The sequence below is a fragment of the Callithrix jacchus genome, chromosome 8, assembly GCF_049354715.1.
Source record: "Callithrix jacchus isolate 240 chromosome 8, calJac240_pri, whole genome shotgun sequence".
Classification (NCBI taxonomy): domain Eukaryota; kingdom Metazoa; phylum Chordata; class Mammalia; order Primates; family Cebidae; genus Callithrix; species Callithrix jacchus.
Window position 1 is genome coordinate 37,013,316 of NC_133509.1, and position 21,206 is coordinate 37,034,521.

The following is a 21,206-nucleotide window of genomic DNA, read 5'->3' on the forward strand; positions in this document are numbered from 1 at the left end:
ATCTTTGGATGATTAAGCCTTTCAGGATGGTAGCTTTGCTCAGAGCTGGGCCCTGTTAACTTTCTCATGCTTTATTTTATTATACTGCTGCTCTGCCAGTGTCCTAATTAAGAGAGAAAACTGACAGAGGATCTCAAGCTTGATGGGAGTGTGTGGGGATGGAATTGCTTAAGGAATCACCCAGAAAGCCAGCATTTCCTGCCTTCCAGATTTAGTTTAGGTAATTTGAGGAAATAAGGGCTGAAGAAAGCCCAGGTGATAAATGCTTAATTGAGGCAGAACTGTAAAGAGGAAACTCTTTCACAAAGCCTAAAAACAACTTTGTTAAAATTGTGAAGGAATGGAGATAATAGAGTTAGTCCTCTTATGCAGAAAGGAGCTCAGTGATCTTGGGAGAACTGAAAGGAAACTGGAGAGCTCTCAAATGTTAGATGTTATTTCACTGTGAGAACACAATGCTACACTACAATTAGTAATGAAATGTAATTAACCACTTGGCACCTGTGGCTTGCTTCACTCATTGCCACACTCCCAGCCTGAAAAATTTAAACCGAGTAACTCCAGTGATCACAAATGGCCTGTGTAACCCAGCTTGTCAAGAGACTTGACCACAGCATTGAGGAAGATCTGCTGACATGCTTGCTCACTAATTTTCAAAAGCCTTTCCCAGCTTATTTCATTTAAGTACTCTTTTCTGAAAATATCAAGGGCCTAGTATATGGAAGGAACAAATATTGTTCGGTTCTGGAAATAAGAGGAAGTGGAATTATTTTTGCAGAGATCAGAAAGAAATGTCTTTGCCTGGAAGGAAGTGGGATGGTTTGAATCTCACTTGAAAAGCAGTGAAAGGTGTTTGCTAGCTTCCTGGAATTCTCAAATGAACTTTCTCTTCCTAGAGTGGTCAACCTGTACTTGTTCTCGTGAAGCTTACATTCTCGTGGGGAAAGAGAGAAATGACAATTAAAAATAATTTGAATGGTAGTGATAAGTGCTATGGAAAAAATCGGAAGAAATACAGGGTTGGGTGGGTACTCTTTGTATGGAGCGGCTGAAGACAGCCGCATTGCGGAAGAGATATTTGAGCAGAGACCTAAAGGAGGTGAATAAATGAGAACAGCAAGTGCGTAGGCCCTGAGGTGGATACTTGGCTGTCATGTGTGAGGCTCAGCAAGATCAGCATGGCAGAGGGCCAGGAAGGAAGGAGAGGCAGTAGGTGAAGTAAGGGAGGAAGTGGGGAGCCATAACACATAGGCTGTGTAGGCCATTGGAAGGCTTCTGGCTTTGAGAAGAGAAAGGGGGAAATGGAAATGCTAGGCAATTCTATGCCAAAGATGCCTGGAAGGAAGACTTAGATAATTGCTGTGTGGGTGAAAGAGGGACATCAAGACAACTCCTGGCTTTTTGAACTGAGAAACTTTCCTTGTTCCTCTAAAAGCCAGATTTTTGGGGCCGGGCGCGGTGGCTCACACCTGTAATCCCAGCACTTTGGGAGGCCGAGGCGGGTGGATCACGAGGTCAAGAGATTGAGACCATCCTGGTCAACATGGTGAAACCCCGTCTCTACTAAAAATACAAAAAATTAGCTGGGCACAGTGGTGCGTGCCTGTAATCCCAGCTACTTGGGAGGGTGAGGCAGGAGAATTGCCTGAACCCAGGAGGCGGAGGTTGCGGTGACCCGAGATCACGCCATTGCACTCCAGCCTGGGTAACAAGAATGAAACTCTGTCTCAAAAAAAAAAAAAAACAAGCCTGATTTTTGAAAAGCACACTTTACCGTTGTGGGTGGGTATGAGTTATCTTAGAGTAGCATAAAATATTAGATCAGGAAGAAACCTTAGAGATCCAAGAGGGCACTAAGAGAGTAAATGATTTGAGTAATGTCACATAATGAGTTCATTGGAAAGCCTGGCTCTCAATCCAATGATTTTGCCAAACCTGCCTCTCCCTTTGGGTTATACTGAGATGTGATTACACTCAAATGTAGGTCATATATATGTGTGTGTGTACGTGTGTGTTTGTATGTAACCTATTTTCATCGCCTAGCTTAGAAGCTTTATGATGAAGGCTTTTGTTGTCAAAGTTTCCAGCATTTGAACATTAAGCAAAGTCATGTTGAGCAGGGATGTAATGTGTAGAGTGGGATGAAAAGTGGGCTGAAAGAAAGTTTGCATTCTGGCTCTTTTCAATCTGAGCTCTGTGAGTTTGAACTATTGTCTCCCTTTATAATCTCCATTGCCTTTTTCTGTTCTAGAAGTCTATAGATCTACACATTTTAAAAATAAGTTTTAGTGAAAAAGTTTATGACTATGTCTTAAATGGGTTTGGAAGAGTACCTTTTATTTATCTTCATTTAATTTGTTTTTGGAAAATCCTTTCTTAATGGCAGCTAAGTGTTTCTGACTGGACCATTTTAATCTACTGTATTCATTTTCTGAGAAAAATTTAGTTCTGTGAAAATTCAGGAGCTCCATCACTTTTTCATGTTTGTTTTGTTTGGAAAGTCAATTGCTAAGTATTAGAGTTATTTTCTACTTATTCCATAATCATATAGGGTTCAAGTTTTCCATATTGAAAGATTTTCTGGCTTGTTGAAAATATTGGCCAGAATAGTTGTCTGGTCCTTAAAGCTTCTTATTAATTTTTTTTTTTGCTGTCACTGTGACCAGCAGATAATATTCTTGAAATGTTTCAGTTGGTTGCAAGTTACTGAAAGGTCCTAAGTGGCAGAGCAACCTCAGAGGAGGATAGACTTAGAGGAATTAAGTTGATGCAGGCATTTTCCCTCCTTCATTCAGTCAGTACATATTTTCACATGGATATCTGTATACCATGTGAAAATGCAGTCTACTCTCCAGTTTCAAAAGCTGTGACTTTCTCTTGTTAAGATATCTGAGAAGTAATGAGGGAAGGAGGAGGGGTTCAGAAGAATATCGAAATTAGTGGGAATAAGATAAAGGATGGTTAAAAAGGATGGGGAAGACAGACGGTGGAAGAGTAGCAGGTAGTAACATGGGGAAAGGTTCAAATAAATGAACAGTGGAGCTACTTGTAAGCCCTAGTTCCTCCTGAAGCCTTGTCAGTGTCTACTGGGTCAGGCAGAGAAGGTGTTGGTCTTACTGGAAGGGGTCCTGGCAATGCCTGGTGTGAGCCACTGTTGCCACTGACTCAACCTCTGGCAAAGTATTTCTTTGTTTAAAAACCACCACCACCTCCACAATTCCCTGCCACCTTTAAAAATGTTAACATCAGTAAGGAAGGTGTGACTAAGACTGGGCAGCCTGAGCAGGTTGCTTGACTTCCCCAGAGGTAGGAGGGAAGCTGAAATGGGTTCAAGGAGGAGCATTGCCAAAAATAATCTTTATATCACCCTCCCTGGTCCACTTACAGCATTTCCAAATTCCTTTAGTGTTCCCGAAGGCCTTTTTGGAAACTATTTGTATAAAAAGACAACTAATTGAATGAGTAAATGAGGTACTTGAATACCTAGAATACCTAAGGTGCTATACACAAGCAGAAAATCTTAGAGTGATCTGAGCTAGACTGAATTAAAAAGGCATCTCTAGGTAGTTAGCATATAGGACGAGGTATAGAACAACTTTGTGACATGGAGAGAAGGGGTACTGGGAAAGAGTAGAGCTCACCATTGCTAGGTCTCTTTTTCAGTTGAGCCTTTTCCTGCTCTTCAAGGTAAAATCAGTTTAGAATCTAAAGAAAGGAGCAGGGAAGAGGAAGAAAACTATCCTTACAGAGTGAGGCTTTTTTAAAAAATTAAAACTTAAATTATTAAGGATTAAATTATTAAAAACCAAAGTTAGAACTTAAATTATAAGAAACCAAGAATAATGAAGAAAAAAGATAATTTTTGCTGAATTATAAGATATCTCTTGTAACTGAACAAAATATAAACAGAAAGAAATGACAAAATTTTAAGTAGGATTACTGGAGAACACAAAATGTGACACAGCTCATTCACTATTGGTTCCCTGGTTTCACTTAAGACAAAATGATTAATGCTTTTATTTCTGTTTGGCACTTGTTGAAATTAGAGAAGATTAATTGCTGCATTATTGCCCAAGCTATTAAGGAAGATGAATGACAAATTTTAATGGATCAACTTTGATTACAAAAGTTAATTTGCTTTGTCTTCCTCAGAAATCTTTCTGCAATGTGTTCCATGGTGAGGCTGCTCAGCCTCTCACACCCATTCTTTTGACAAGGTCGTCAAGGGGAAGAATGAAGTGCAAATCCATAGTTCCGTGCTCTTTCACTATGACCTTAAGTGCTAATCTGCATACCCAATCAAAAAAATAAAACAAGGGAAAGAGCCATTTCAGCTTCCCTTAGAGGTTTACTTCTCTTTGAGCCTCTTTTACTTATGAATATACATGCCATTTGCAGGACACAAACCCCCTGCTCTTCAGTGGCCTTTAAGTGGCTTACATTTCTAAAGTAGACTTGTAGGCATATTTTCTTATCCTTTCTCATTTGAACAGTGTTTGAAGCTGTGGTTTCTTGACTCTAAAGCGATTTGAAGGTATGGTTTCTAACCTGGCTGTAAAAATCATAGAAACTGTCCTAGACGGTTTCTTACATGTGATTCTTGCCATTTCCTAGAGGCAGAAGGTAGAAGTCTTCCCAAGTAAAGAATACACTGCTGACTGCTTATGTTACATATAATTTTTAAAATATTTTAAAACAACTATTTTTAGTCTAGCAGCCATTTAGTAGAACCTATTAAATGCCTAGAATTGTGCTGGGCTAGGGTCAGAGAGATGGATGTGACCTATTCCTAAATTCAAGATTTCCTGAAATAATTTATTTCATATCCATTTGTATATTATATATTCACTTATTTTGAAAGAAATGGAACAGAATTGAAATACAAAGCCTAACTTCTTACCTTCCCTCTTTCTCAAGTGTGAGTGCAGTTGGGTCTCTCTGGATCTCCTCCCCACCCTCTCCATTGCTCTGTATCTTGCAACTTAGTAAGCGCTTTATGATCAAATTAGTTCACTTAAAAGTAGGAAATTTGACTTTGGCTATATTGGGTGCCTGGATAGTTAATTCTGTGAGTATACTTTTTAGCAATAAAAGGATCAAAGAGAACATTCCTCATAATCTCCATCCTTCATCTACCCTAGCCTTTGTCAATCATGCTTTATAAAGCAGAGGCTGCCTTTGTTGCTTTGACAAACCTTTCCACATTATTCCCAATCCAGGCAGCACAATCATCAAAGTGGGATCTGAGGGATTTTGGGGTTTTGGTTTTTGTAATTCTTGTATTGCCTCTCTGATGTGCAATAGTTCAGGAGATATATTTTTAATGATTTATCGTTCTTCCAGAAAAAGGTGCAAACATGAAAAGTTTGCTAAACACCCTTGGTTCACTTACTTTTCTTTCTTATTTAAAGTGTATATTTGCTACTAACTTTTGGTCTTCTCAGAATTTCTATGGCGTATGCCAAACGGTCTATTAAGTACCAGTGGGGAACACTGCAGATAGATCTTTCGGCCTTTATAAGTATATGTAGCTGGGCAGGCTACTGACCAGCTGCTGGGGCAGCCCTGACTTGTGATCAGATGTGTCACTGACTCAGGGGCAGAAGGCTATTTATAATAGCACTTATCATTCTCTATTTGGGAAATTTGAGCCCTGATGACTTCAGACCATCTGTAGCATGCAGAGTGGTGACAGAGCAGCTCTGGAGACTCAGTAGTGAGTATCTTGACCTAGAAAGACTTCCAGCTTCTGCTCTCTGGAAACTAGTAGAAGTCTCAGGAAACAGACCCTCTGGCTCAATTCCTATAGATTTTATAGCCAGATTAAAAACAATACTCTCAGTTTGCTTTAGGTTCAATTTTGAAAAACCACAGCTTTAAAAAACTATTTAAATAAGAAAATAGAATAAAATATGCCTTTTAGAAGTTCACTGAAGACCCTTAAAGGCTTGATGACTTGAGTCCAGCAAAATGGCCTATTTTGGATCTTAAATAAGAATGCACAGTGTTCTTCACCATGCCGTGTCATGGCTGGCTTTAATGCCCATATTTTAGGGTCTTCCAGAGACACTTCAGTGACACCTCAGTTTTTCCCAGCATCTTCCACAGTGAGAGTTTGATGCGACTACATATGACAACCAGTTTTGAAATCAACAAACTGCAAACAGACCCTTTGCCAACCTAGAAATTTAGAATAATTCAAGGATCTCAAGGTCAGAGAAATTTTTCAGTCTAGATGATGAGATTTCAGGCTTAGTTCAGCTACATTCATAAGCTGAATGTTTAAGGGATAGGAGGAGATCAGTGATGTTTGTTTGTAAGCATTTTTTTTTCTTAACACCTATTTTCATTTGAAAAGCATATTTTAATATATGTAATAAAACAAGTGATAAAAAGAAATCAACTGAGAAGAATCATTGAAGAGAAAATCAATTACTGGCATGCAGTAATTTTGATATTCTAGAGTAAACGTAGTGTTCCATTGCTATGTCCAGAAAATAAAGTATCTCATTTGGATTGAAAAAAAGAGACAAAATTTTGCCAAATCAATTATATAGCCTTTAATCCACTAATAATTTGGAGGGAATTTTATTAAGAATAATTCATTTTAAGTACATGTTAACTTTGTTGTCAGGATAAATTGGATCTTTTAAAGCCGAGTGATCTGTGTACATTGTGATAGGTCCTTTCACTTTGGTTAAAATCTTAGGTTTAAAACTGTACCTTGTTTACAGTGACTAAAATTACCTCTTGCTGTGTGGTCCTTTATATAGTTGTTGCCATCCTAATCAGATACATCTCATCTAATGTCAAATTTTGAGTTCAGTAATCAGACCAGCTCCAGAAGGCACAGAGAAGGTGGTATGGACTGCCATCCTCTTTGTGGAAAGATTTGCTTAATTTTCCATTAGAGATTCAACCAACCACCCACTCAACCTGGAGTTTAATAATAAGCTTTTTATTGCTAAGTTTATTCAGTGAATGAGGCTGTCTGTTCTAGGGGACTGATTCTTCTTTCTGAAATAGCCCAGCCTTAAGAATACAGCTGAAATAGCCAGTGGTGAAAACTTGTATACGACTGTGCCCTTTACATTTCTATTTGCCCTCATTTGGAGTGACCTTCTGATTCAGAGTTACCTACATTTCTTTTACCATTGCCTGTTTTATTTTAATCGCTCCTTCCTGATTTACCTGTAGGCTTGCTATACAACTCTTCAAGTGGCTACTTTATGGAATCAGTATTACAGTGGGTTGTTGCCAGTCATGAAATGGGAGGAGTACTGTTGGCTTTTACTACTTGGAGTCAAAACCAGGGACTAGATTTAGATACAATCAAAAAATTCCAGATCATGCTCTGAAACAGTCTAAATGTGTTAATGTCCTGAAATGTTTGATGACACCTAAAAACCTCTCATATATTTTCTTCATGTAACTTAGGTAGGCTATGTGTTCTATAGAAACCAAGCAAATCACTTGTATTTTCATTTATGGGTTCTAATATTTATAGGTTCTAATATTTTTTTTCTCATTGCTTTAGGAAGTTTGGGGCTGAAGGGTCACGACTTACTGGAGCAGGATGGGGAGGCTGCACAGTGTCAATAGTACCTGCGGACAAGCTGATCAGCTTCCTAGCAAATGTGCACAAAGCTTATTACCAGAGGAGTGATGGAAGCTTAGCACCAGAGAAACAGAGTTTATTTGCTACCAAACCTGGAGGCGGGGCTTTGGTTTTTCTTGAGGCCTGAAAAATGTAAAAATCTCAGAGAAACTATTTAGGGTGCTTAGGAATTGGCAGGACTTTCTATGCCACAGTAAATTAATCTTCTTTCTGTTTTGTATTATGATGAATGGTTCCTATTATCAAGATGTATTTCCAAAGAAATGGTTGAAAGCTCTCTATGCTTCATAATGGTTATTTTGCCATCTTAAAATACGGTTTTGCTATTAAGAGCCAAGAGGACAGATCTTTTAAGAATATACTGATTTGAAGATTTTTAAAGATGAATGGTAAAACACACAATACTGATTTCATGGATTGGACTTGAATTAAATATATTGCTACAATTAAACTGATACCATTGAATTGTATGCATTATTCTTGAGTAGAGTTCATTTCTGGTTTCTCTTAGTGTTCTTCCTCAGAGTTGTAGTTTTCTGTTGATGATGATGATGATGATGATGATGATAACAGTGATGCCACACATCCTCTCTCTGTTTTAGCTTCAGAACGCTATGAAAACAATACAAGATTAAAGTTTCACAGATTTTTCTTGGACACTGTGATTGAATGTGAGGTTTCTCCAATTATCAAGAGAGTTAGGAATTTTTTTGACAAAAGAAGGATACAGGAAGAAATTTCAGACTCATTTGAATATTTTTAAACTATGTGATATCATATAAATAACCACTTTCAATTTTTTGGCCCTGAGCTATCTCCATCACTTAATAGAAAAACTTAGAAAAAAGATACTTTGAGTCTCTTCTATTCACATTGATATAAAGAATTACTGAGGGGGCACCAAGATGGCTGAGAGAAGCCAGTACCGGAATGCAGCTCCCAGCGAATGAGACACAGAGGGCTAGAGGACTTCACGATTCCAAACAAGGTGCCAGGTTCATTTCTGTGGGACTGATAGGGCACTGAAATTAGGCCCAGGGAAGGAGCCACAGGACAAGAGCTGCCCAGGGGGCAAATCAAGATGGGGGGCGGGGGTGGGGCGTGTCACCAACTGAAATGTGCAGCTGGCTTGAAGGGTCAGGGGACTTAACCCTCTCAGTGCTCTGTTTCGGATCCTGGGCTTACCTTATCCCTCCTGCAACCCATGGTCCACTAGTGCCCTGACAGACGGTGGGGTGCCGTGGGTAGTTGATGCAAATCTGAGTAGTGGCTACCTCCCTGCAGAAAGTTGTCACAGGGATCTGGGAGGGAGTTTGGACTAACACCAAGCAGGATGGACCATCCCACAGCGCAGGCAGAGTTGAAAGCAGGGAAAGAGACCATAAGGCCTGGGAGGCCCCACCTCCACAGAACTGAAACTGAAGCCCTCACTAGAGAGCTTGGCAGCAAATACACCAGCTTGACCCCAAGCAGGAAGATCCAGCCCTGGGAGAGGTGCCATTGGGAAGGTGGGGCCAATCTCACCTGCAAACAAACTCCAGGGAAGGACCACCCACCCAACAACCTGACTGAACCCAAGAGAGCCCAGCAACGCCCTCTACAGGCCAAAAAATATACAGCTGCAACCTCAATAGAAAAAAAGTCCACTCAGAAGACGACTCCTGAAATCACCAGCTTCAAAAACTAAAGGGAGATAAATCCACAAAGATGGGAAAAAACCAGTGCAAAAAGGATGAAACCATCAAAGAACAGAACACCTCTTCTCCTCCCAGGGATCACAACTCCTGACCATCAAGGGAACAAAAAAAAAGACAGAGAATGAATCTGACAAATTGACAGAAGCAGGCTTCAGAAGGTGGGAAATAACAAACTTCTCTGAGTTAAAAGACCGTGTTCTAACCCAATGCAAAGAAACTAAGAACCTTGAAAAAAAAGTTAGACGAAATGCTGACTAGAATAACCAGCTTAGAGAAGAACATAAATGACTTGATGGAGCTGAAAAACACAGCACAAGAACTTCATGAGGCATACACAAGTTTCAACAGCCGAATCGATCAAGCAGAAGAAAAGATATCAGAGACAGAAGATCAAATCAATGAAATAAAATGAGAAGGCAAGATTAGAGAAACAAGAATGAAAATAAATGAACAAAGCTTCCAAGAACTATGGGATTATGTGAAAAAACCTAATCTATGCTTGATCAGTGTACCTGAATGTGACAGGGAGAATGAATCCAAGTTGGAAAACACTCTTCAAGATATTATCCAAGAGAACTTTCCCAACCTAACAAGGCAGACCAACATTCAAATCCAGGAAATACAGAGTACACCACAAAGACATTCCTCAAGAAGAGCAACCACAAGGCACACAGTTGTCAGATTCACCAGGGTTGAAATGAAGGAAAAAATCCTAAGGGCGGCCAGAGAGAAAGGTCAAGTCATCCACAAAGGAAAGCCCATCAGACTCACAGAGGATCTCTCGGCAGAAAACCTACAAGCTAGAAGGGAGTCAGGGCCAATGTTCAACATCCTTAAAGAAAAGAACTTTCAACCCAGAATTTCATTTCCAGCCAAACTAAGCTTCATAAGTGAAGGAGAAATAAAACCTTTAGGGACAAGCAATTGCTGAGAGATTTAGTCACTTATAAGAACTGCCTTATAGTAGCTACTGAACGAAGTACTAAACATGAGAAGGAACAACCAGTACCAGCCACTGCAAAAAACATACCAAATGGTAAAGAATAATGACACAATGAAGGAGCCACATCAATTAACGGGCAAAACAACCAGCCAGTAACAAAATGGCAGGATCAAATTCAAACATAACAATATTAATGTTGAATGTAAATGGCCTAAATGCCCCAATCGAAAGACACAGTCTGGAAAACTGGATAAAAAGTCAAGACCCATCAATGTGCTATATTCAGGAGACCCATTTCACATGCAAAGCCTCACAAAGACTCAAAATAAAGGGATGGAAGAAGATTTACCAAGCAAATGGAGAGCAAAAAAAAGCAGGGGTAGCAATCCTAGTCTCTGATAAAACGGACTTTAAACCAACAAAGATCAAAAGAGACAAAGAAGGGCATTACATAATGGTAAAATGATCAATGCAACAAGAAGAGCTAACTATCCTAAATATTTATGCACCCAATTCAGGAACACCCAGATACATAAAGCAAGTTCTTAAAGACCTACAAAGAGACTTAGGTTCCCACACAATAAAAGTGAGAGACTTTGACACTCCACTGACAATACTGGACAGATCGACGAGACAGAAAGTCAACAAGGATATCCAGGACTTGAACACAGATTTGGACCAAGGAGACCTAACAGACATTACAGGACACTACACCCCAAATCCACAGATACACATTATCAGTAAGAGCACCACACTGCACTTACTCCAAAATTGACAACATAATTGGAAGTAAATCACTCCTCAGCAAATGCAAAAGAATGGAAATCATAAAAACAGTCTCTCAGACTGCAATCATATTAGAACTCAGGATTAAGAACAGCACTCAAAAACACACAATCACATGGAAACTTAACAACTTGCTCCTGAATGATGAATGGATAATGAAATGAAGGCAGAAATAAATATGTTCTTTGAAACCAACGAGAATGAAGATGCAACGTACCAGATTCTATAGGACACATTTAAAGCAGTGTCTAGAGGGAAATTTATAGCAACAAATGCCCACATGAGAAACAAGGAAAGATCTAAAATCGATACCCTTTCATCAATATTGAAAGAGCTAGAGGAGCAAGATCAACAAAACTCAAAAGTAAGCAGAAGACAAGAAATAACCAAGATCAGAAGAGAACGGAGGGAGAGAGAGAGAGACATTAAAAAACCCTTCAAAAAATCAATAAATCCAGGAGCTGGTTTTTTGAAAAGATCAACACAATAGACAGACTGCTAGCTAGACTAATAAAAAAGAAAAGAGAGAAGAATCGTGTAGATGCAATAAAAAATTATAAAGGGGAGATCACCACTGATTCCTTGAAAATACAAACTACTGTCAGAGATTACTACAAACAACTCTATGCACATAAACCAGTAAATCTGGAAGAAATGGTTAAATGCCTGAACACTTGCACACTCCCAAGACTACGCCAAGAAAAAGTTGAAACCCTGAATAGACCAATAACAAGGTCTGAAGTTGAGGCAGCAATTAATAGCCTACTGACCAGAAAAAGTCTGGGTCCAGATGGGTTAACAACTGAATTCTAACGAAGAGGAGCTGGAACTATTCCTGCTGAGACTATTCAAAAGCATACAAAAAGAGGGAATCCTCCCTAACTTTTTCCATAAGACCAACATCATCCTGATACCAAAATCTGGCAGAGACACAACTAAAAAAGAAAACTACAGAGCAATATCCATGATGAACATTGATGCAAAAATCTTCAATAAAATACTGGCAAACCAAATCCAACAGCACGTCAAAAAGCTTATCCACTACGATAAAGTAGGCTTCATACCAGGGATACAAGGCTGGTTCAACATATGCAATCTATATAAACGTAATTCACCACATAAACAGAACCAAAGACAAAAACCACATGATTATCTCAATAGATGCAGAGACTGCCTTTGACAAAATCCACAGCCCTTTATGCTAAAAACTCTCAATAAACTAGGTATTGATGGAACGTAACTCTAAATAATAAAAGCTATTTACGACAAACCCACAGCGAATATCATACTGGATGGGCAAAAACTGGAAGCATTCCATTTGAAATCTGGCACTTGACAAGGATGCCCTCTCTCACCACTCCTATTCAATATAGTACTGGAAGTTCTAGCCAGAGCAATTAGGCAAGAAAAGAAATAAAGGGCATTCACTTAGGAAAAGAAGAAGTCAAACTGTCCCTATTTGCAGATGACATGATTGCATATTTAGAAGACCCCATTGTCTCAGCCCAAAACCTCCTTAAGCTGATAAGCAACTTCGGCAAAGTCTCAGGACACAGAATCAATGTGCAGAAATCACAAGCATTCCTATACACCAGTAACAGACAAACAAAGAGCCAAATCATGAGTGAACCAATTCACAATTGCTACAAAGATAATAAAATACCTAGGAATAAAACTGACAAAGGAGTTAAAAGATCTCTTCAAGGAGAACTACAAACCACTGATCAAGGAAATAAGAGAGGACACAAACATATGGAAAAACATTCCATGCTCATGGTTAGAAAGAATCAATATCCTGAAAATGGCCATACTGCCCAAAGTAATTTATACATTCAATGCTATCCCCATCAAGCTACCGTTGACCTTCTTCACAGAACTGGAAAAACCACTTTAAATTTCATATGGAACCAAAAGAGAGCCCACATAGCCAAGACAATCCTAAGCAAAAAGAACAAAGCTGGAGGCATCATGCTACCTGACTTCAAACTATACTACAAGGCTACAGTTATCAAAACAGCATGGTACTGGTACCAAAACAGAGATATAGACCAATGGAACAGAACAGAGGCCTCGGAGGCAATGCCACACATCTACAATCATCTGATCTTTGAGAAACCGGACAAAAACAAGCAATGGGAAAAGGATTCCCTGTTTAACATATGGCATTGGGAAATCTGGTTAGCCATATCCAGGAAGCTATAAACATAAGAAGTAACACCATAAAAACCCTAGAAGAAAACCTAGTCAACCATTCAGGACATGGGCATAGGCAATGACTTCATGACTAAAACACCAAAAGCAATGGCAACAAAAGCCAAAATAGACAAATGGGACCTAATTAAACTTAAGAGCTTCTGCACAGCAAAAGAAGCAATCATTAGAGTTAACTGGCAACTGAAAAATTTTGGCAATCTACTCATCAGACAAAGGGCTAATAGCCAGAATCTACAAAGAACTAAAGCAGATTTATAAGAAAAAAACAAATAAACCCATTCAAAAGTGGGTGAAGGATATGAACAGACACTTTTCAAAAGAAGACAAACATGAAAAAATGCTCATCATTGTTGGTCATTAGAGAAAGGCAAATCAAAACCACATTGAGATACCATCTCACACCAGTTAGAATGGCCATGATTAAAAAATCTGGAGACAAGAGATGCTGGAGAGGATGTGAAGAAATAGGAACACTTTTACACTGTTGGTGTGAGTGTAAATTAGTTCAACCATTGTGGAAGACAGTGTGGCAATTCCTCAAGGACCTACAGATAGAAATTCCATTTGACCTAGCAATCCCATTACTGGGTATATACCCAAAGGATTAGAAATCATTTTATCATAAAGACACACGCACATGGATGTTCATTGCAGCGCTGTTTATGATAGCAAGGACCTGGAAGCAACCCAAATGCCCATCAATGATAGACTGGACAAAAAAATTGTGGCATATATACACCACGGAATACTATGCAGCCATAAAAAATGATGAGTTCGTGTCCTTTGTAGAGACATGGATGAACGTAGAAACCATCATTCTCAGCAAACTGACAGAAAACAGAAAACCAAACACCGAATGTTTTCATTCATAGGCGGGTGTTGAACAATGAGAACACTTGGGCACAGGGAAGGGAACAACATTCACAGGGCTAGGTGGGGGGGTGGAGGGGAGGGGAGGGTGGAGACAATGGGGGGAGGGGCACAGGGAGGATGAGGAGGGATAACACTGGGAGAAATGCCTGATGTAGATGACCAGGGGGTGGCAGGGGTGGGGGCTGGTGGGATGGAGACCACAAACCAGGGCATGTATGTACCATGGAACATGCACATGTACCCCAGAGCCCAAATAAATTAAAAATAAATAAAGAAAGAATTATCTGAATGATAATTCAGTTTGTTCATAGAACTTACTTTATTCTCATTCTTTTTCGACTACTTTTTCTCAAATACCTCTGTAATCCAAGAGAGGCTTCTGAGAAATCCCACACATTCCTTATATCCCTTTTTTGTGTGCTTACCAAAGCTTGTTTGTATATATGTACCTCAGTGTAAGGCAGGTATGCAGGTATGTGGGTGAGAGTGACTATGAAAAGACTTAATGAATCCTGGGATTTGCAATGGTATTGATGGGTGTCTGTATGTATATCAAGAGTAGGCAGAAACATTTGGCCAGTGATGGCAAATTACTTGCTTCCTCTTGTGGACAGAATACAGGAAGCACTTTCTGAATTACATAATGATTTGGACCAACATATTTTGCTGAAATACTCAGATAAATGAGATAGCAATGGTTTTATGGAATGAATTACCCAGAAAATTATCACAATTACTTATTATTCTGTGATTTTATTAGCTCATTAATGTTTAACTCACAGATTGGGCATCACTATCTAGAATCTCAGTTTAAGGGAGGCCTGCACAAAGCTGGTTATATTTCTTGAAGGGTAATAGTCATATATAGAATACTAGGAAAGCCAATATTCTACTTTAAAATAAACTTCTGGTGCATTTTCATTCTTAGCAGAAAGGTAAATGCCTGAGAAAACTCGAGTCAAATTTGTTAAAAGAATTTTCAGTTCTATAAACCCTAAAATCTAAAACCTGTATTTATTTAAATGTATAATCTATTTTTAACACACTTTCCACAAAGGATTTGTGGATGGGATATAATTCTTTAAAGATACTTGGATCGGTGTAAAAAAAAAGGGCACTTATCTTTGCTTTGCTGTTCCATTTAAAATTTTTACCATGGGATTTCTTCTTTGCAAAACGTGAGTAAAAATTTCCGATGTGCATTCTTCTTTGGGGGACACACATGATCATTCTAAGTGAGGGATCTATCCTATATTTTTTTTTGATTTCTCTCTTGAAAAAAAGAACAATGTTTCAGTCCTACCATCACCATGTGGTATTCTAGACATTAAGAGAGATGCTAAACTTAACTGGAAGGGATAGGTCCAGGGGCATTAGAAAAAGATCATGCAGTAAATGGACTTTGAACATGGCCCTAAAGAATGAATAGAGTTTAAAAGCTGTGGAGTTCACGCTGCAGATGAGCAAAGCCTGAGTACAGGCAAACATGGTGCATGTAGGAGGTTCAGTGAGAATGAAGGGTTTGTTTTGCTATGTAGTGAAGAATAAGATTGGCTACACTGGCTGGAGCTAGATGTTGAAGACTCAAATCTAGGCAGCATTTAGATCAGGGGTTATAGCCCAGCAGCCCATGGGCCACATCTGGTTTGCAGGTGTACAGAGTTTGGGCCACAGAATGACTAAAAACTTGGGCTTCAAATGAGAAGATTATACAGAAGAATCTGGATTACTGAGTGGTGGAATATCTGAGACTACTTGTCCTACATTTCTGCAGGGCATCAATGAACTGGGGCTGAGATAGTACCTGCCTTGTTAGATGAGGCACGGCTTTCCAGTGCACTACAGTTTCCACAGCTATTTGTATAATAGTTTCCCTGGTACTCAAATCATTTACCACTTACCAGCTGAGGTCATCTGCACTTTATCAGCACACTTGCACTCTTGTTTTTGTATTCTAATTAGGTTTTTCTCTGTACCCACGTTCTATCAATAGTAGGGAAGAAAGAAGACAGACCCCTCCCCCCAAAAAGGGGAAAATGAATATTTTTTGTGAGTGGATGTAAAAAAGTAATTCTTGGCTGGGAGTGGTGGCATGCGCCTGCAGTCCCAGCTACTTGGGAGGCTGATGCAGCAGGATCACGAGCTGAGGAGTTCAAGGCTGCAGTGAGCCCTGACTGCAGCACTCTGGCCTGGGTGACAGGTGACAGAATGAGACCCTGTTTCAACAAGAAAAAGAATAGTCCTGTTTGCTTATTATACTGTCCTTTTGGTATATTATACAACACCCAGGTGTTTCACTACTTTCGATCACTTTTCTGGCCCATGTAGGAATTTGATTTGACCCATTTTTGACATTATACTAGCCATCCCCAATGGGACTGGTCTAGATTTTTGAGTGGAAGCCTTGACATACTGAAAATAAAAGGCTGTCCTCTATTCCTGACCTCCAATTGTCCAGCCTTCAGATTTACTGTACACTAGTCACTGCATGTTCTTGTCTGTTGGGAGGGAAGAGGTCCTTCAGATTTAACAAGACTGCCCACCGGTAAAGAGAAGCAAAAGAGAAGTTGACAAGGAAAATCAGAAAGATGAAACAGGCTCCTTTCTTTTCTTTCTTTTTAATACTTGAGTACTGTTTAGAACCTTATCATATTCTGCCTGTGTTTCCATTAGTTGAGGGCAGGAACTATTCATCTAACACAGCTGATGGTACCCAATATGATTTTGTTAAATTATTAATGAAAAACAAAATACAACTTCAAACATCAGTGATTAGTTTGTAATTCTAACTGCATTTGAGCTTTTCAGTTGCATAAACTGTTCCTGGTCAGAAGCTTAAAATGGGGAAAATGGATGTGAATTGTCTGTCACTAAATATGTAAAACAGAGATTATCTTACATGTGCATGTGGATGATTAAATGACAAGAATGTATTCTCTTCTGCCACTGTAATTTGCGTGTGCCACAATACATTGCTTAGGAAATATTGTCCAGTCTATATAAGAGAAGGTAGAGAGAGAATTCTCAATTATTTTCAGAAAGAAAACATACCAGTTTATGTAGGAACTTCTCAAAGTCATGTTTAACTTCATCAGGTTTCTTGGTAGCCTTTGCTTGGAGTCTAATCATGGAATAAAGAAAATCAATAACCAAACGAATTGTCCTTATACTGACACCATCTAATAGTCACATTTATTAAGAATTTAACATGTGAGGCATTTGCCAAGCACTTTACATATTCAATTACTCTTAAAACTTCTGAAGTACATACTACTATTATCCTATTTTATAAATGAGGAAACAGGCTCAGATAGGTTCAGACACCTACCCCTGCTGCCCGTGTGTGCACACGCATGTGCGCACACACACCCACACACCCACACACACACACACACACACACCAGTCATACACCTAGCAAGGAGAGAGTTTGAACCCAAGCACTGTGACTCAAGCTCTCAATTCCACCCACTGTGTGGTTCACATCCCAGCAATGGCACATCCTCTTTAGTTAGATTGTTCACATAGTATCGCTTTAACTGATTCCACTCGTGAGGCTCTAGCTTAGACTTTAAGGAGTGACAGTGAGGAGAGAAGAGTAAAAGAGACTGACAAGGGAGAGATACAGGAAAGAAAGAGAGGGAGATGGAAAAGGCCACTGGGTGAGAGCACTTGCTAGACTGTAAGCTCATTGCAAGCAGGGATCCAGGAATCTCATGGTTTCGGTCACCAAGTATTCATTCAAGAAATATTTATGAAGGACTTTAATGATTGAATTCAGGATGCAGCAGGAACCTTTCCAGAGATCTAAGAATAAGGGGAGAAGTAATGGTAGACTAGGCAAGGAAGGATAGAAACTTGAAACCAGAAGAAACATTAGTAAAAGTAACACAGATGAGAGAAAGAGAAGCAGAATAAAAGATACATAAGGCTATTACTTTCACTGGCAATTTTCAAGTTTTTAAAAACTATTTTTTCCATGAAATTGGCAGGAAGTAAAATTTTCTGAAAATCCCAAATACACTTTGTTGAGGCAGAAAGTTTAGATGCGCTAACCCCTTGCAAGGCCTATTCGATGATTCTTCAGCATTTAGACTCGGCTACCCCTGAAGGCAGAGTGGGATTGCTTAGTCGAGGTTCTCTTACATTAGTGCTCTGTAGTCCCAGCACTTTGGGAGGCCGAGGCGGGTGGATGACGAGGTCAAAAGATCGAGACCATCCTGGTCAACATGGTGAAACCCTGTCTCTACTAAAAATACAAAAAATTAGCTGGGCATGGTGGCACGTGCCTGTAATCCCAGCTATTCAGGAGGCTGAGGCGGGAGAATTGCTTGAACCCAGGAGGCGAAGGTTGCAGTGAGCCGAGATCGCGCCATTGCACTCCAGCCTGGATAACAAGCGCGAAACTCCATCTCAAAAAAAAAAAAAATTTGAACACTTCTTGTGAGTTACTCTGAGAATTGTCCTACATTCTTCTGTGTATTCTCAGTGCACAGTGAAAACTCTGGTCCACATTTGATTTTTGGAAACATGTAACACTCACCCAGAATGGAACCTTGTAACAGGTGTTGTGAAGCAGAAAACTCAGTGGTAAAGTTTTTGGTGAAAAGTGAGATAAGATCCTAAAGCAGTGGGTTGAATTTTCTCATGTCCCTGGAAAAGTAGCTTTGTAAGTTCTAAAATAGTATTTAATAGTATGAACTGTGACTGCACAAAGCTATATAGTCTCCCTAGGGGGGCTTGTTTGAAGGGCTGGACTTGTTGATAATTTTTTTATTATACTTTAAGTTCTGGGGTACATGTGCAGAATGTGCAGGTTTGTTACACAGGTAAGTCTGATACTTCTTATTCTGCATGTGCTTGTGGGTGTGTTGGAAGTAGTATTACTATAAAGTAATCTCAATATAGTTTTCTTATAATTTCTAAAATAAATTAAATGAGCCCAATTTTTCTTGCTTCATTGAGGAAAAATGTCTATATGCACAGGGGAAGCAGCAGAGGAAGAAGAGAAATAAAAAAACTAGCCCAAGAGAGACCAGCTAAATTGGTTGTTTTTCTAGTTTACAACTTCCACACGATGGGGTAGGCTTATAGGTTTATTTTTAAAAGGGCTTGAACTTGAGTCCTATGGCTGGAGGAGTAAAAATAGATGATGATAATGTTTAACAATTAAGTAAATTAGCAGAGTAAATGATTTTGTGATTACAGGAAGTTAAAATTACTCCAGATTAACTGTTAACTAGAAAACCTTTTTTGCAGTTTTGTGGTTTTATGTAACACATCTCTTCAATTAAAGATGATCTTAAGCACTACAAACTTGAATAAGGGACAAACCTATCAAGCTCCTTGTCAATTCTTTCCTGCTGACGTTTTAGACATTTTATTTCTTCATTAATTCTATGCTTTTCCCTATAAAGTCAAAGTTTGAAGTTAAATTTTAAAATAATGCAGGCGTTACTAATTGGGAAAGAAGAAATCAACAATTTACTGACATACATGTGTTAGTAAAAGCCCTCTACAAACCGATTCATTCCCTTCCTATGCACTATTTAGTGTCAAGAATCCCCCAGCACATTCCCTCTTACAAACAGTGCTGAAGGTACCACCCACCACACTTGAGCACAGCTGGACTCCACCTTCTGCTACCACAGGGGCCCTCTAGAAAAGTGTCCATCCGTGTTATTTCCACTAAGCACAGGAAGTCTAAGGGGTATGTGTGTGTGGATGTGCACATATGTGTGTGGGTGGGTGGGCGAGAGAAGGGAATGGGGACTCTTGGAAAGCAGGGGTGCAGGCTTTTAGATCTGCCTGCTGGACAGGACGTAACTGGTGGTCCTCCATTTACTTCTCTTGGATGTCCTCCTTAAACAGCAGGAGGCACTCAAAGGGGAGGATCATCCTCCCCCAAAGGTAATACAATCTCAAGGCAGTAATCTTGATAGCGAGGATAGAAAAACTGAACTCTCCCAATTTGTTCTTGTAAAAATTGATGGATATTCTCTCATTAACCCATTCCTGGCTTCCTAGGACAGATTATGATAAATGACCACAAGCAATCATTTAAGTTAAGTACAAATAACTGAAAATGTTCCCCCAAGAAAACATTTCAGGAAGGACTTTCTTGTCGTGGTTTCCTTGCTTGACTCCACCCCAGCTGCCACCCCAGCTCCAGGGAACTCCTTCCACTGCAGGCAACATTTCTGCTAGTTTTCCAGGGCTTATCTTTGTAAATGGACAATACTCCAATCTCCATTCCCTGAAGCTCTTGCCTTTTCATGTTGGGGTGCACCCCTCTAGTCACACCAAGAAAATCTTCCTTCCTTTTTTCTGTTTCTCTCACTTGCCATGGCTCCATGGTTACAACATATACCTTAGACGCTTACCTGAAAAGAATCAGTCTATAAGATGCTCAGACATGACGCCTCGCCATTAAAATAAGGAACTTAATTTAGATGATTTCTCTGATTGTTTCCAGCTCTAAAAAAGTATTATTTTATATTTAACAATAGTATGGCATCAACTTACATCCTAAAATCCTTTCGGTTCCTTGCAAATTGTCTTTTTGCGTCCTTTATAACGTCACGGTATGTTGGAGCAGGTAGTGTGCTAGGCTTATTATTAAGGAATGATTTTCAATTAGGAACATTTGGGAAGTAAATAGTACCCTTCACAGAAGAACCAAGGGGACCATGTGAGCTTGGCTTCCCAATGATAAAGAGTCTCAAGTATAAACACGAATATTATGTCTGAAGTCACACTCAGAGGACTGAAAGAAGACAACACCACTTAAAAGTGTGTCCCATTATCTCAACCACAATAACCATAGGGCATTTAATAGTGTGATAAATCCTGTAATTATCTTTTATATGTCTGTTTGTTTTAAAAGCAGCAACTTGTTAAATGTAAATATTAAAAATTACCAAAATTCATTTAATTATATATTTATTTTTTTGAGATAAGGTCTTACTTTGTCACCCAGGCTGGAGTGTGGCAGCATGGTCATAGTTCACTGTGGCCTCAAACTCCTGGGCCCAAGGAATCCTCCTGCCTCAGCTTCCTGAGAGTAGACAGGATCTT

At 39.3% G+C, this 21,206-nt stretch overlaps 2 protein-coding genes across 12 annotated transcripts in view; one reads left to right on the forward strand and one right to left on the reverse strand.

The window, feature by feature from the left end:
* The window catches only part of GALK2 (galactokinase 2), a 123,454-nt gene extending 115,366 nt beyond the window's left edge, over positions 1–8,088 (forward strand). For 4 of the 6 annotated variants that reach the window (XM_035259619.3, XM_035259621.3, XM_035259617.3 and 1 more), the window contains exon 10: positions 7,538–8,088. In XM_035259619.3, the coding sequence (XP_035115510.2) occupies positions 7,538–7,745 (208 nt within the window). In that variant the 3' untranslated portion in view covers positions 7,746–8,088. The remainder of the gene's footprint in view (positions 1–7,537) is intronic. The other 2 variants (XM_078334216.1, XM_035259622.3) reach the window with 1 other exon arrangement.
* FAM227B (family with sequence similarity 227 member B) overlaps positions 2,355–21,206 on the reverse strand; it is a 315,059-nt gene continuing 296,207 nt past the window's right edge. For 5 of the 6 annotated variants that reach the window (XM_078334214.1, XM_078334215.1, XM_054239626.2 and 2 more), the window contains 4 exons: positions 20,655–20,731; positions 19,464–19,538; positions 17,183–17,252; positions 2,355–8,230 (listed from right to left, as the gene is read on the reverse strand). In XM_078334214.1, coding sequence (XP_078190340.1) covers positions 8,126–8,230; positions 17,183–17,252; positions 19,464–19,538; positions 20,655–20,731 — 327 coding nt within the window. In that variant the 3' untranslated portion in view covers positions 2,355–8,125. The remainder of the gene's footprint in view (positions 8,231–17,182; positions 17,253–19,463; positions 19,539–20,654; positions 20,732–21,206) is intronic. The other variant, XM_054239628.2, reaches the window with a different exon arrangement.